This window comes from Asterias amurensis, chromosome 5 (assembly GCF_032118995.1).
Source record: "Asterias amurensis chromosome 5, ASM3211899v1".
NCBI classification, from domain to species: Eukaryota; Metazoa; Echinodermata; class Asteroidea; order Forcipulatida; family Asteriidae; genus Asterias; species Asterias amurensis.
Window position 1 is genome coordinate 18,595,030 of NC_092652.1, and position 17,430 is coordinate 18,612,459.

At 40.1% G+C, this 17,430-nt stretch overlaps 1 protein-coding gene across 1 annotated transcript in view; it reads right to left on the bottom strand.

Annotated features, from left to right (window-relative positions):
• Positions 1–9,346: 9,346 nt before the first annotated feature.
• LOC139937756 (gamma-aminobutyric acid type B receptor subunit 2-like) overlaps positions 9,347–17,430 on the bottom strand; it is a 67,910-nt gene continuing 59,826 nt past the window's right edge. Inside the window, exons 11-17 of the mRNA XM_071933053.1 lie at positions 16,322–16,454; positions 15,014–15,127; positions 13,360–13,482; positions 12,768–12,945; positions 11,152–11,315; positions 10,388–10,534; positions 9,347–9,563 (exon numbers count right to left, since the gene is read on the bottom strand). Coding sequence (XP_071789154.1) covers positions 9,429–9,563; positions 10,388–10,534; positions 11,152–11,315; positions 12,768–12,945; positions 13,360–13,482; positions 15,014–15,127; positions 16,322–16,454 — 994 coding nt within the window. The 3' untranslated portion in view covers positions 9,347–9,428. The remainder of the gene's footprint in view (positions 9,564–10,387; positions 10,535–11,151; positions 11,316–12,767; positions 12,946–13,359; positions 13,483–15,013; positions 15,128–16,321; positions 16,455–17,430) is intronic.

The window sequence follows — 17,430 nt, forward strand, 5'->3', positions numbered from 1 at the left end:
TTTACAATTAATGAAATGCCGATTTAGGAATATAAATATTCATTTAGCTGGTCTAAATGATTTATTTACTGTTCCTAAATCAAACAATAATAATTGTATGATTGGAGATTGAACTTGAATGATTGGACTGCATAACGATTACTTATAATTAACTTATGGTGGTGGATTAAAGTTCTGCATGTGCAAAGCACTTACATTTACAAAGGAGACTCATGTACACGATGTACTTTCAGGCTAAGTTTATATAATGCTTTATTTTCTTAAGCAGACACTGATACTTTTAGAATAATCATTGAGTATTCTAAATAAGGTCTTAGTTGGATGTTGTACCTCTCTTTTTTACAGTGTTTGAAACTTGAAATCATGACAATTATAAATTAACATGACAACTGATGACTTGAAGTATCAACCCTCACATAAAATGACCAGTAAGAATAGTCTCCTAAATTAAAAAGCATCATTGGCTTCGACCAATATGCAAAGAAAGAGATACCAAAAACAATGTGAAGTCCCCCTGGAAAGCTCTACAAGTAAGGACAACATCAACAAAATCGCCGAACATCTTGGATGGGAAAGGGTGGTACGAGGGGTGGGACTCTGCAAGAGAACGGGTTAGATCTCCTCTTACACTTCGAAGTCTTCGTCTTGTCTTGATCTTGATTTAGGTCAACTTGCGTTATCCGACCTCTACTATTATAACGCTTTATCAGAACTATACTATATTTGTTCCCTTAAAGAGTGATCTTTTAATTTCTTGTGAGAACCATCAAAACTCATAAGGGAAACTTTTATGTGCGTTCAATTTAAAGAATGTATTAATCATGTGAAAAATACAACAACCTACAACCCCCTCCCCCCCCAAAAAAAAAAAAACAAAAAAAAAACAGCCCATCATTTTGGGGTCTCCATAATTCATACTAGATTGTGTTTGCTGCCCTTCGAGAGATAAAAAAGCAATTAAGGCTTTTAAGGATGAAGGGCAGCATTTATCATATAATTAGATTGCAAAAAGTGAACTTAAAATGTGGAGGTTGTACTAGACTGTGTTTGCTGCTCTTTGACAAATAAAAAGCAGTTAAGGCTTTTAAGGATAAAGAGCAGCATTTATCATAGAATTAAATCGCAAAAAGTTAGTTTAAAAATGTGGAGGTCGGATGTTGCCAAGTTCTCCTTACCTGAATCCGGCGATGACTCCAGCGAAGACTCCAATGTTTACGGCCACATACCAAATATCCATAGATCATTAACTCCCATCTGTTAACAACTAGGGAAAGAAAAAAAAGAAGAAAACAAATTATGAGAAATGTTGTTTATCTTCATTTTGGTTTTACCCATAAACACCGAGGTGTGCTAGCACAGTACACTAGGTACTTTTCCCGAATTCTGTGAACAAAATCACAGGCATATAATACTCGGGTGGGACTCGACCCACGAACCCTGCAACTCTAGAGCTTTGTCATATTTTTTTACAAACAAACTGACAGTTTTACAGGGATAAAGATGAGATGCATTCTCGGCAGCAAAAAAAAAAGGCCAATCAGTCTGCTTGGTCTTGTATTTTGTTGCTCATTTTTATACAAGTCCGTGAAATACAAGATGTGGTTGTAAGAGTTTGGAAAAGATGCTTAAAAAAAAATGGTTTAAAATTAATATTCCAAATTGAACAATGAGGCCTCCTTTCATTTTGAGCTTACCTGTCCAATGAGTGCTCCCTCTTACTGCATGAAACAGTATCGATGCCTATTAAAGCTCGGCTAGATGGGAGCTTACTGCCGGGGGCTGGGTGCTTGGTGCTCGGTGCTGGCAGCTGCTCAGCTGGGTGCGGCAGCCACCCATACTTGTACATGATTACACCGACCGAAGTACTTTGCTTTAAGAAAGTCTGTATTCGGAAGTTTCGTAGAATTCACTGGTATTATGTTGTTACTAAATGCATGGCCCAACAGTAAATCGTGTGTTGATGAACACTGTAGTTTTTAGTTCTAACTTCTTTCCGGCCATGTGACAACAGAAATGAACAAAAGTTCATACTTCTTGTGTTGTTGTACTCGATCCTATAACCAGATATTCCAAAAACTTGGCCAAACCTTTCAGAATATCATCAGTTTAAACGTGCAACAGTTTTGATGAAATAGTTACCAATGTCCATGACTTGATATTGTAAGAATTTCAACAGATTTACGAGCAAAGTTCATCAGGAAAACGCGACGTCCAAGACCCTAAGGTGAACCGAGAGATACGATCCAGTGCGACACGTCCAGAAATGCCATGCTCAGTGAATCGGCCACAACGAGGGGCTTCGAAACCCGCGCCAAGATCACCTTTCGTGCATAACAATAAAAACATTCATGAGGTCACATTCCACAGCTCCACCTGTTTTCAGTTTCTTTCTCTCTTGCTTTGGGTTGCCCTGCACATTTAACAGAGTTCTATAAACTATAGAGTGAGCATTCACGCCCATTACCTGGCCACCAATGGGTTCGAATCCCTCATGGTGATTATCTTACAAGCATTCCCTTACAAATTATAAGCTAACTGAAGAGGCGCGCACTGTTTGTACATTAGCCACAGTCCACAACAAAAACTATTCACTGTACCGTCTCAAATGGTTTTGTACGGGATGGCCCTGTTAGTTCCATTATGTAACACTTTATTTGTACCAAAGGTCATGGAGTCTGAAAAGCTAGTTCTTTTTTTAATAAATAAATAATTTATAGGAATTGAAGTTAGAGAATAACAACACAAAAATCAAACTAACAATTCAGAAGGCAGCTTGAGAGAGGAAGCACTCTTATATAACTCTATGTTTATTTTTAATGGATTTACTTGATCTAAAGTTGCGTTTATTACAAACTAATTGAATAATTTGATGTTTTTATCATTTTGGGAGCAGTTAAATCCTTTATGAACAATTTTGGCTCACAAAATTGCGGACCGTTTATAAGGCACGCTGAAGTCATGAGTGCGACGCGGCCCGTATCCAAATGTAACCCTGAGACCTGGTAATTAAAAAGAATATCATGCATAATACAAATTCTGTTGTCCAATTCCTATATCCATCCCCCATGAAAAACAGGTCCTGGAGGTTTGTACATAAAAATACTAAACTCTGAGACCTGGTAATTAAAAACAATCGAATGCATAATACAAGTTCTGTTTTCAAACTCTTTTATCCATCCCCATGTCAAGAAATAGGTCCTGAAGGTTAGTACTTTTATACTAACCTCCGATGCCCGGTAATTAACAAATTTCATGCATAATACAGGTTCTGTTTCAAATTCTTATATCCATCCCTATGTCAAGAAACAGGTCTCGGAGGTTAGTACATTAAATAAACCAACCGCTGAGACCTGGTAATTGAAAAAAATCCCTTGCATAACAAAAGTTCTGTTTTCAGATTCCTATATCCATCCCCATGTCAACAAACAAGTCTCGGAGGTTAGTACATTAATATACTCACTTCTGGGACCTGGTAATTTGAAATAATACACTGTTTTCAATTTCCTATATTTTTATCTGTAGTCTGCAAGGGTCTGGTTAAACAAAAATAAGACCGATGACGTCACCATTTAAGAGCGCCCTCTAGCGGCAGATTAAAAACATCTCAGAATACACTTTCACTAAATGTAGGCTGTGACGGGGTTTTCGATAATATTCTTTCAAAATTGGTATATAACATATCTGTGGAGTCCTAGCTTGATGACATCATCATTTGTCACGTGGTATTGCTTTAAAGTGACAATTACATAGCTGTGTATCTGCCAAAACAAAAGAAGTCCGACTGCATTAAAACTTGGTGTATTGTTAGTCAAGGACATAACCTGCGTGAATTCGTAGTGAAATCATGATGACGTTATCTTGTTGTTAAACACAACAAATGCAATTTCGATCATCTTGAAAACAAAGCAACTGCATAACATATTATTGTTAATTTTTCACCACGCTTGTACTCCCGGAACACCTGGTTTTTGTTGTTGACAAAAACTGAATGTCTAGTTCATTTTAGTTTCTCTATTATGCAGTCGTGCGACGCGACAAAGCTGTTAGCCTTGCTCAAGGCAGTCGCATTATTCGCTCCGAAAAGACGCAGCTGTAAACCCACCCGCCGTATACCCTGTGCATGGTGTGTGCGATCACACCGAATGACCCACCCGTATACACACTGTCACATCGCACGAATACTGTTCACACAAGTCATCGCACTCGTACACCACTAACCGCATTCGGAGGCCGTCAGGCCGACAGCCTTGTTGGGTCTGTATCTTCCCGTTTTAATGTGTTGTATTGAAAAAATTCCAATAGTGGACTAAATTGGGGGGGGGGGGGGGCTCTAGGATATGCTAGTATGCAGCTCATGAGTATGTATATCGTTCGTCAGACCTATCAGACAACACAGGATGTGAGGCAAATGAATTATTCATTTTGACGTCCCATCACACACGCCTATCATGCTCGCTGAGCGTCCGTGGTGGTGGTGTGTGATGATGTAGACATGTCTCATCTTTCGCGGGCATTATGGTAATGAGCTGACTGGGGGAACTCTTCACTTATTATAGTAATGAGGTCAGTGGCTTCAACACAGATCCTACAAGGCTGTCGGCCTGACGGCCTCCGCATGCGGATAGTGTACGGGGGCATCGTGTCGTGCGATGTTACGCACAGTGAATACGAGTGGGTTTTACGCACAGTGAATACGGCTGGGTTTTTATACAGCGGTGGTCTTTTTCCGGAGTGAATAATTCGACTGCCTTGAGCAAGGCTACAAAGCTGTTGCATTCACTGAAGTAGTGTAGCCAGAACTTTCCGTGGCAGGGTGGGATGGATGAATAATGTCAAAAAGGGGCTCGCGTCTGGAAATCTGTCCCCGAACATGCAGTCTCCTTCTTTAACATGGGCTGAATGGGCTGAAAGGGGAACTATAATGTGTAAACAGATTTCACAAAGTCGGGACAATTTTCCGGTGAGGGGGGTAGCTACATAGGGGAACCACCGTAGTGCTGACAAGACAACGGTCCCCCACATACCCGACCTCATGCCCATTTTTATCTCGATGAGATAAATCATTTTCCGTTAGCTTAGTTGTTGTATTAATTTTTAGGCCGATGCATACTGAAGCGCTGCAGCGATAACGAAAACGATCGCGATCACGACGCAAAGAAAACCGTAAGTAGTTGAATGGGCGTGTGCGCTCTTTGCGTCGTGATCGTTATCGTTTTCGTTATCGCTGCAGTGTGACTCGGCCTTTAGTCTTATACTAGTTTCTGAAACAGCTGACCACACAATCATCCTCAACACCGTTCAACACAGGAAGTGAAAACCCGTGATTACCCCCAATGGATTTCCACCAAAGAATTGTTGTTGTTTTTCAACTCGGAGTTCGGTAGTCTACTCTTCCCATCGGGAGATGCTGTCCCCTTTTCAGATGCTTTCCCCCACACGTCAGTGTGGACAACCGTTATTCTAATTTAAAACACCCCTTGCAAGTATTCTGCCTGCTCATTGGTTTAGAGCGCGTCACATGACATGTCTTAGTTTTGCTGGACGACGGCCGTGTGATAGTGCGTCGGTTTGCCATGCGCTAGTCCGAAGACTAGCACACGGCGCCGTGCGCTAGTCCGACAGACTAGCACACGGCGTGCAGTACCCAGACGTCCGTTGCGTGTACGAGGATGATAAATTAATAGTCTGTAACCATTTCGGATTGCACGACACTACATGCAACACAGTAAGTAAAAGTGTTTGCAATCTGTATTCGCGTCGTCCGTGGATTGTAGCATTCAGGTCTGTAACTTAATAATAGTACAGTATTTAGAAATGTTTGGAGTGTTATAAAACAAATATTGACTGCTTTTACTTGTGTAATGATTAAAAACTATGACTCCCTCGGTGATCCCCGGAGCGTTCTATTTTCCCGAGGGTTCGCCTCGGGAAAATAAAACGCTCCGGGGATCACCTCGGGAGTCATAGTTTTAACCATAGCAATCGAAGCAGTCAATATTTGTATAATAGCGCCCTCTTTTGAATCCTCCCAGTCCACGCTAAGCGCCTTGGGGATAGACTGGGCCCATGTCTTTATCCGCAATATAGAGCTATATAGCTCTATGATCCGCAAGGATAACGACAGGCCCCTGCTACTCAGATACGGTGATTCCATTGGATATCATTGGATAAACTTGCAGTGACGGTCATGGGCGAGCTTTCCATAGATGCCCTAACAGTACACTGTTGTCACGTCCGCAATAAAATTTGACTGCGTATCTCTATATGAATTTAATGAGGTCAAAGGTGAAAATACACGTCGGCGGCTTGGAGGCAGGTCTCTGGCGTAATCACGAGCCTCGAAGTGTGACGTCAGGAGTTCAGGCTACTTGGGGATAGACTGGGCCCCTGTCTTTGGTACTTGCTTTTCAGAACCTGCGATTTCATGTTTTTTTTTTTTTTTACGTTATCTGTTTTTGATTGATCCGAGGTGACATTTGGCAGCTGCACTTGAGGTAGTCTGCATATGAGTCTGGGTAAAAAGGTGCGAATGGACGGGGGGGGGGGGGGGGGGGGGTGGGGGTGAGGATCACTCTGGCGTTATTCACGAGCCTCGAAGTTTGACGGGTATGTTCAGGCTACTTTTGGGACACATCCGACTCACCGGCACCGGGAAAGAGCACTCACAATGCATCGTGAAAACCTTTTAGAAAACCCCAACAATGACAACTTATAAATTAAAGAAAGTTGTGAACAATCTTTGTAACACATTATATTATTTTGTATTACGAGAAGTCTTTCTTTGTCTAGCAACAGGCACACTAATTTGAAAGACTTTCAACAAAACACGCAAACTCGACTTTCTCCAGTTGCGGTTATAGACAACCGAGTCATTTGTGTTAAATGGTACGGTACTCACCCGAGCAACGTTTAACAAACAAACAAACAAACAAAGAGACAATGGTCCAGTAGTGCACAATACGTATGATTTATTTTCAGTACATAAAGTGGGATCATTTTATTAATTCGTTTTCATTTTCTCCTTGAACCGGTGTCGCATGCAATTATGTCCTCTGTGCAATACTATCCGGAGGACATTATTGCATATGAAATTATGTCCGGTGGACGATTTTGCATATGCAATCGTGTCCGCCCGGACGCTGCTGCATAATGCAATTGTGTCCGCCCGGACACATTTGCATATGCAGTTTTGTCCGCCCCGTGCAAAACCGGCCTTGCAGTAAATTAAACGCCCTGGGTCGACGGAACACGTTCACCATTTTTTTTACAAGCCAAGTACATGTCATGAATGACATGGGAAATGTTTGGCCGTTTGGTATTCGCTGCAATCATAAAAAACGTGAATATTCATAATGCATATACGTAGGTTCGGTGCATACACGCTCGCTTACGCGCGCACGAACATGTACAGTCATGTACATGTCCACCGGACGGTTTTGCATAGCCACGGACACGACTGCATATGCAAAAGTGTCCGGAGCGGACAGTATTGCATGGCGTACACAATTGCATCTGACACCGGCTGCTTCAAAGTGGGAAACAACAATACTTAAAATAATGCACATTTTATAATAACACCCAAGTAGATATAGTCAGTTCCTTGGATGATTGTGTGTATTAAACAAAATATAGTGATTGCAAAACTATTCCATTTAGTATAAGCCTACGTCTCGTAGAACGTGCACACAGTGCCGTTCACCACCGTGCATTTGTGTCCCATCGTTTTGTGTACCATTGCATGCTAAACCGCACCACACAACACCACATTCTGTGCCAATTTGTCTAAATCTCCCTAAATGGATACCAAAACACATGAGAATTTGTTCTCATAGTTTCGTCTATAATTGACGGAGATACAGATGCTATATAAGACAAAATGTTATGCATTCGTAGAGAGAATTGACTTCAAGATAAGTTGAAAGATGCAAAGTTTCATCATGGGAGGAAGAAATAGTTCTTTTCTCCGTGGTTCCATTCAATGACCTCGCCTCTCTGAATGGATCAATATACGCATGAGCTTTCATTACAGAGACCGTTTTGCCAATTGTACTTCGAATTTCAACATGCCCATCATCTAAGTATTTTTTTCCCCATCGTTTAGTTGTGCACTCTATCTATCTTATTGGAAAATAATTGGGAAACATTTCCTCATGCATATGTAGTTGTGTATATATATTGTGGTAGCAAACAGATGATTTTTTTGCTTTACCCATTTTCTTGGTATTTAATAATTATTACCATATTCGGGGTTATCACCACCATTTGTTTTGCTTTTGTGGGGGCAATTATCAACCAAATAATATTGTGGAAGTTAGTTTTACCAAACAACACAGTCAGGCCTACAACGTTTTTGCAGTGCATCATACGTGCGAGTCAAATAAATCTACTCACAAGTACCGTGCATTAATTAATTGTCCAGGGAGGCCTTCAGAAATACAATACAATGTTTATGTGGTTTATTTCAGCGGCTGAAAACTCTTAAAATGTGTTCTCTCGTAAACAAAGTTTGTCTTTCCTTTGTTTCTCGGGTCGATGAATAGCGTGTCGTGGCTGGCCGAGCAGTCTCGCCCACCGAATTCAAACAGTGTTGGTTGAGTCAGCCTCACACTGTGCCCTCCGCCGACTGACCGAGTAGAAAGTAAAAACCTGACATGGTATTTGGGTGCAGTGGACATTCTACATGTTATGAACTACTCACAAAAGTTGCAGTATTCGTTTGATAATAATTGTGAACATTTATACAATCTCGTTCGTGTTTAATATTAGCACTGGACACGTTTGGTAATGGACCGTTCCGGCTTTCCACTAAGCTCCGCCCACAGCGCACGTGAGCAAGCCACGTGTACGAGCACTCCCAATGACATTCTGCACGATTCTGCTGCGCGTGCCAAATATACGCGCACGCATGACCGAGTTTGTCCGACCACAATCATTGCTGTGATTGGTCAAATGGGTGAACGCGCACAGTTTGATTGACAGGCCTGATCGGTCCATTGTCAAAGACCAGTATTCCCACTTGCGTATCCCACACAAACATAACAAACAAACCTGTGAAAGTTTTGACTCAATTGGTCATCGAAGTTGCAAGAGAGCAATGCCAGAAACACCCAATTATTGCACATCTTTGAGCGCTTTCAGGTGACTAAGAAAGGCTTCAGCTGAAGTATTTTATTATTGGAGTGAGAAACTACCTCTTTCACAAAAGCGACATTACTTCAGAGGGGGCCGCCGATTCTCACAATGTTTTATATAACAGCTTTCCGTTGCTCGTTACCAAGTAAGTTTTTATGCTAACAATAATATTTTGAGTAATTACCATCGTGCCTTTAATAATGTGATCCTTTAAAAATAAATATCGTTAGTGCTTTTTTATAAATGTTCTCAAGTGTGTGACTTCACTGAGGTGAAAAGTCACGATTGTGACGACATCAAAGAGGTGACGACGTTGTGGTCTCCGTTGATGGCTGTTTGTTGTTTTTGCTCGTTTTCGATTGTAGCGCTTTAACTTGAACTGCTTCGAGTGCCTTCAGTTTTGACACTAACTCGAACAGCGTTCGATGTCTCTGTGGGGAAAAGAAGGAGAATAAACAAATTGAAATAGTCAACAAAATACAACCCAATTTGTAGGAATAACACTAGACTGGATCCCTGTGGACCCCTGTCTTTATCCGCAAGGATAAAGACAGGTCCCCGCCGCTAGATCAAGTGATTCCATTGGACACAATGATGTCATTGGACACAATGATGTCACCCTATCCAAAAGCGGGGGTCACTTGGGGCTGGTCGAGGTGCTCTGACGTCACCACAAGAAGGGTCAAGATATGATGCATATTTTTGTTTCCAGGTGGAACGTGGGTAAATATCTGCACACATTCGTCCTTAAAAAAATAGGCGACTTTTCCAGGACGAACGTGAGGTAATTGTCAGTGCCCACGTTCGTCCTGGAAACAAAGGGTGCATTCGTTTAGCCTCCCTGGGTCGACCCCGGTGTGTGGTGTTTTTTTTCCCCAGGACGAACGTGGGTAATTATCTGCACACGTTCGTCCTGGAAAAAATACACGCCACACACCGGGGGTCGACCCAGGGAAGCTAAAAGAACGCACCCAAAATAAAATACGCCACTTGAATGAGCACCCCGGGGTTGACCAAGGGAAGCTATTTGAACGCACCCCCTGTGAAATAAGGGAGGTCAAAGGTCAAACCACACGCCGTTTTTTTTTATGCCGGTCTCTGGCGTTATTCACGAGCCTCGAAGTGTGACGTCGGACGTTCAGGCTAGGCCCCGACCTTACCTCATTTTGAGTTTTGTTCCTAGAAAGGAGTTATTCGAGTATTAAATCAAGATCAAGAAGAAGTAAAATTATAATGGGACGATTTCTGCCCGTACCTTGACTAAAGTTCGCATCAACCTTGATCCCTGTCCCGGGCCGTGATTAAGGGTAGATGCTGCCGGGAGATTCGACCCCGTGCTTTGATCTTTATTACCGAAATTGAGCTTTAACTCGCCGTCTTTCGTCTTGAAAAATAACGTTATCTGTAGAAACAAGGCAAACGAGTGAAAACACGTTTATTTATTAATAATAACTGTTTTTTTTTTTGTTTTTTTTTCAAAACTTAAGTAGAGCGTGAAGGGCCGGGCTTATTTTGTTTTGCTTTATGTTGCATAGTTTTTCCGATGCAAGTTTTAGAAACCTTGCTCATTCATTTCACAAATTAGAAACTAATACCATTAAAGCATTCTCAATTTACCCAGAAATGATCTTATTAATGGATACCCTATTTTTTAGGTTGGCCTTTTCTCAAGGTCCTCATGGCTTCGTAGAGCCGCGAACGACTGGGAGGATCGATACCGCGCACGCGAGTCGAGTGGCGGCAGCAACGCGGGCCTATGGCAGCCAACGTGGTATCTCCTTCCAATGGGAGACTTTTGGGACGCTTGGTGACAGCAGACTTACCAGGTAAAATCCATTGTTCTCGGTCATGTGCGCACGCTCAGAACTACGTAAACAATGGAAATGTACCTGGTAAGTCTGCTGCCACCTAGCGTTCAAAAGTCTCCAATTGTTTGAAATCGCATCTCTACGAAGCTGTCCAAGCCACGAAGGTCTTGACAAAACGCTGCAAGGGGTTCGCTGATACTGCGTTTCTTACCTTTGGGACAAAGACTAGACACAGCACCGTGGTGTTGGCCAGCACAATAGCGACAGACCTAACGCCGAAATACAGCTCTCTATTCTCCGTGATCACGTACAGGGTGGGTATGGTAATAGCCATGGTTAAAGCGACTACGTAAACTGACAGTGCAATGAAGTGACCTGCGAAGAAATTGCGAAAAAAGAAAAACAAGAATTTACCCGGATTCTGGCTATCAGGGGCTGGACCCATTTCCGGGTTAGGTTGAGCCGTAAAGTAATTAAAAAATAAAGGCACGTTAATCCGGAAAAAATAAAGGGGACACATACGGGATATTAGCTCCACTCCTACATCAGTTTGACACATCTGGGTAATATTTGAACAGATTATGGGTAACACTGACCAAGTAATGTGTCAGGCTCTCTTGGTGTCCTAGGGAAATCTGTCCACGGAGATTGTTCCTCATCTAGAGGGGCTAGAGGAGGAAGATTCCATAGAGGGCGCGATCAAGCAGAATAAGTTTATATACACAGTTCGCCATATGGGGGACAGATCTCCGGGGGGGGGAGGGGTGGCAAAGTCTCCAAGTGCCAAACCAAAATCCGTTCAAGTCTGACCCGTGGGCTTTTAGAGTATCGTTAGGGAGGTTTAGCTACACGTATATGCGAGCAAACACGTCACAGTGAGCGTGGACGTCGGAAAATTTTGTTGTTTCTAGGTGACGTCACCACTCATGGCTTATTGCATGCTCACGTACGACGTATGCACGTACGTACCTGACGTGAAGACGTCTGCACGTCCGTACCTGACGTGAAAAAATTGTAACTTCACAGATGCTCAAAACGTGAGCTTTTAGCAACACAATTTTTGACGTTCACATTCACGTACTTGCTCGCGTAATAGGAAGGTTCAGCTGCACGTTTCGCGTGAACCTGAATTCTAAAGTCAGAATGTTTCGTAAAACGTTTTATAACTTACCGTTTTTCACATCACGTGCGTTACGTGCGCGCAGACGTCATACGTACGCATGCAATGAGCCCAAAGTGGCGACGTTACCAAGAAGCAATACAATTTGTTTGACACTCACGTTCACGTTCGAGCTCACGTAATGTGCAGCTAAACCTACCTACTATGTAACCCCGTAATTTAAAATAGTGTCAGAGCATAGCACTGGCAGCAGATCAACAGGTGGACAAGTTTAAAAACAATATAGATCTATAAACGCACGAGATAATATGTCGTGCGCACGAGATTATGTCGTGCACACGGGATAATTATTATACTTGTTTTCTTCTTCAAAGTGTCCCTTCTTTATAAAGGGATGTCATTGGCCCTATGACCAGGGAACTAATGTAAAGCTTGTCTTGGTGCAAGACGTTTCTCGTTTCCTTTTCACACACACCGCGGCCAATTCACCGACAGCGCGCGCAACGACTCACCTGACTTATAGTCCACTCACCGCTGGTTTCTCCGGCGGTGAGTGGACTTATAAGTCAGGTGAGTCGTTGCGCGCGGTATCGGTGAATTGGCCGCGGTGTGCGTGATAAGGAAACGAGAAACGTCTTGCACCAAGACTAAAGGGGCTCCGCATGAGTTCGTCCAAATTCATTATTTGTATACTCGGAGATACGTACTATCATTCAGTTCAGCCACCGTGATTCGTCTCATTTCCCAGGCTAGGAAGATGCCGCCCAGCATGACCAGACCCTTCACAGAGTAGATTGCAATAGTAAACACAATCTGGTTATCTGATAGACACTCTCTGTATACTGGTACTATGTACAGCTCCAACTCAGGATTTGTCTCATCCAGCTACCAACAAATAACACATGGAAAAAGTAGAGGTGTTATTTTTATAGAAAATATCACTATTTTTCTCCTGTGTTTTTGTTTCCCATAATCATTTAGACCATTACCAGCGGTAATCTTGTATTGATAATTTATTTTGCACGTTTCCAGTATACATAGATTTGTTTTCCACTGTAGAAATATGGCGTCGCGGAGCGTTTTCAAACAAAGCCAGATTTCAAGCTACAAAATTGCCTGAATTTATTTTCGGATTAATTATAACGGTTTTAGCTCAGACGTTGGGAATTATGTTTCCAAGCCAGTTGACTTTACACAAGATATTGCACCCAGAATGTGTCGCGGGGTTGGGGGGGGGGGGCAAATACAGTTCTTGATAATAATGAGCAGAAATGGTTACGTTACGGTTTTATTGCATACCTTAGACTCCAGGTAAAACTTTTGTACGGTCGTTCTGTCCAGCAGAATCCATAACAAGATACAGATGACGTCAACAATTACCATTGCTACTACTCCAGCCATCAGTTTAGAGTCAGGAATCTCCTGTGACGATCAACAAACACAAACAAAAAATAAAAAATAAGGACTGCACTTCGTTCCCTTGATTTGTTCACCCCCCCCCCCCACGAAATATTGTGTTGTTTCAAGAACGACGACACAACTGTTTGTGAGGGAACAACAATAGCCACCACCGACGCCACGAAATGAACTATTATAAGTAGATACCAGTAAAAAATAATAATCTGAGAAAACGGAATTAAAATTGAAAGCTTTAAAAACAAGCTTTCCTACCAAATAACAGGGTATTTTCACGTTTTTTTTTAAACACTTGAGGCTAGTGTACACCACGTGTTTCAATGATTAATTTTACAACAGTGCTACTCCTTGGCGTCAATAAAAATAAAAAAAGGTTCGCTGCAAAATTACAAAACCCAATTACCGTAATTAAACAGTAAAACTCACGAAACGTTGAAACTTTATGGAGTTTTTGGTCTTGAAGCTTGGTTAACATTGTTTAAAAAAAATGTGAAAAACTTAAATCTATGGAAACAATAGTATTTCTATGTGTACCTCGTGTGCCACTCGTTGTTGCGTCGGTGACAATATTATTTCAAGTAAGCGAAAGAGTTACAAACACTTTCAATTTTGTACCCATCTCTACAAGGCTCCCATACACAAAGTCAACGGAAAAGTGTATTGAGATTTCCCCAAATTCATCGAAAGACTTTGGAGTACCTTATGCCAACCCAAATACAAAAATACTTTACCATTGTGAAGTTGTTACCCTTGTGTAATTTTTAAAGGAACACGTTGCGTTGGATCGGACGAGTTGGTCTATAAAAAGCGTTTGAAACCGTTTGTTATGAAATGCATATGGTTAGAAAGATGTTTTAAAAGTAGAATATAATGATCCACACAAGTATCACTCAAAACTGTACGGTTTACTTTTTACGTCGCGAACTATCACGGTCGGCCATTTATGAGAGTCATAATAATGCATTTTATAACAAACGATTACAAAACGCTTTTCAAAGACCAACTCCACCGATCCAAGGCAACGTGTTCCTTTAATATTTATATTTATATTTATATTAATATTTATATTTATATTTATATTTATATTTATATTTATATTTATATTTATATTTATATTTATATTTATATTTATATTTATATTTATATTTATATTTATATTTATATTTATATTTATATTTATATTTATATTTATATTTATATTTATATTTATATTTATATTTATATTTATATTTATATTTATATTTATATTTATATTTATATTTATATTTATATTTATATTTATATTTATATTTATATTTATATTTATATTTATATTTATATTTATATTTATATTTATATTTATATTTATATTTATATTTATATTTATATTTATATTTATATTTATATTTATATTTATATTTATATTTATATTTATATTTATATTTATATTTATATTTATACATAGTCTTTAATGATCATGTAAGTGGCAGCTATCCGCTGTTGGATATCAATAATAAATACATAATATATATTTATTATTGATAAAAGTGAAAGTTACCATTCTCTTTGCATGCTTCATCGAGTTTGTCCATATAAGGTGTATTCGGTAGGTTTTTAGGAACAGAGCTCCAAATGCTAACGAAATACCAACACAGATTAATGCTGTCTCCACCTGGAAAAATAATAAATAACAACATACATTTGTTGAAAGCATTATTTGCTTAACCAAGCACACCTCTTGTCTGAGCACGGTGTGAAAAAGAGACGCTGAGTTTTGTGTAAAATTATAAACAAAAATAAACACCAAAATCAGTGGAGTCACTATTTTCCCAGAATATCATGTATGAAAAAAATGATGCCCCCTTAATTTTGAGGATTTAACAATTTGAATAATGAGTATTCAAAACAATAGACAATTCACCATAGAATATTAAAATCGCATGATGCACCAACACTACTTGGGCAAAATCAGTGAACATAGAAGTTTCCTTTGTATGGGGCTGACGGTGGCGTGACGTACTCGTACATAATTTGTTTTTTGCTAACATATGGTGTAATCCACCATATACATAAACTGACAAACCTGTAGAAGTTCGAGATCGATCGGCCATCTGGGTCACGAGAGAATAGTAAAAAAACGATTACAAATTTTGCATTGCATCGATGCCAAAATAAAAATGAATAAAACGCTCACTGAGCGATAAACTCCAAACGCGAAGTATATAGCTTATTTATTTCTTATCAAAATGACATTTCAGACATAAATATTTCAAGGGATGTTTTCAACTGTCACCATCATTAAACCGTGTAAGTTTTATGTAAATCTGTAATCTTCACGTTTTTTGTTTCTTACCATATCTGTAACGTTCCTTTAACGTCTGTTGCCTTGTGCTAAAACTCCATAAGTCATTTTTAAATATGGTGGACATGACATTATTTGGTTTGAATAAAGTTGCCTGTAGATACCCAAACCAAACGAACACTTAAGTGTCCACTATTCACCGAAGGCTAATGGCATCTGCCACCCACTATTGGCAGGCTGTACGCAATACGTATTCGTGCATAAACATATCCCATTGGAAGGGCTAATGCTTCTTATTGTACAGTTTGTGATAATGATATTGTTATGATGGGCACAGTTTAAAGGGACACGTTGCCTTTGATCAAAAATTTGACTCCAATAAAATGGCCGATCGTGTTTTTAGTTTACGATGTAAAAGGAAAACCGTTAATTAACAAACGATTACAAACGCTTTTTATAGACCAACTCGTTCTATCCAAGGCAACGTGTCTCTTTAATACGATCGGAAAAGATGTGACGTCATAATCACTACACTCAAATCTCGGCCTTAACATTAAAACTTACGAAGCAAAGCCCGACGATGACGTCATCATTCATAGTCGACCTGTCGAGGCCAAACAGGAAGACAGCCGCATAGAGAAGTAGACAACCGCACACAATGAAGTTATTCAACATTGGACTCGACAGTTTAATAGCCCTGTATGAATACAGATCAAAAGATGGAATTATAAATAAAAAATAATAATAATAATCATGTGTAGCACAGTTCGTTTAGAGGCACTGGACACCTTTGGTATTAATTTTGTCAAAGACCAGTCTTCTCACTTGGTGTATCTCAACAGATGCACAAAATAACAAACCTGTGACAAATTTGAACTCAATCGATTGTCGAAGTTGCGATATATCAATGGAAGAAAAACACCCTTGTCACACACGAGGTTGTGCGCTTTCAGGTTCTTGATTTCAAGACTTCACGCTTGAGGTCTCGAAATCAACTCAAATAATTATTTTACTGGGAGATTACTTCTTTCTCAAAAAACCATAACGTTCTACTTCAGAGGGAGCCGTTTCCAACAATGTTTTATTATACTATCAACAGCTCTTCATTACTCGTTACCAAGAAGGAAGTTTTTATGCCAATAAAGATTTTAAGTAATTACCAAAAGTGTCCAATGGCTTTAACAAAGTTAAACTTAGGACTACTCCTTGTTGGAGTTATGACGAGTGTGAGGACTTTATCAACTCTTTGTTAAATCCACCCAAGCCGGTTTATCTGTATCATTGTTTCAACTACTTTCCCTATTGGGCCCTAAACCAGCTTAATAAGAAAAGTACAAACCCTTTTAAGTGAAAGTATACGTTTTGTGTATATACAGTTCGTTTGAAGACAATGGACACTATTGGTAATTGTCAAAGACCAGTCTTCTCACTTGGTGTATCTCAAGAGATGCACAAAATAACGTGAATAAAATTTGGGAGGTAGTGCTTCCTGCTCTACGGGCCATGCTTCGGATTGATGATACCTAAGCCGTGTGGACTGTAAAGAGGGTAATCCTGTTTTAGCCCTATGAGTATGTGGCATCGGCCTCTGGAACAAAACTAATTGTAGCCCACACCTTGCCTTCAGGTATTGTGTGTCTGGAGACTTGCATTGAACAAAAAGAGCAAAAAAC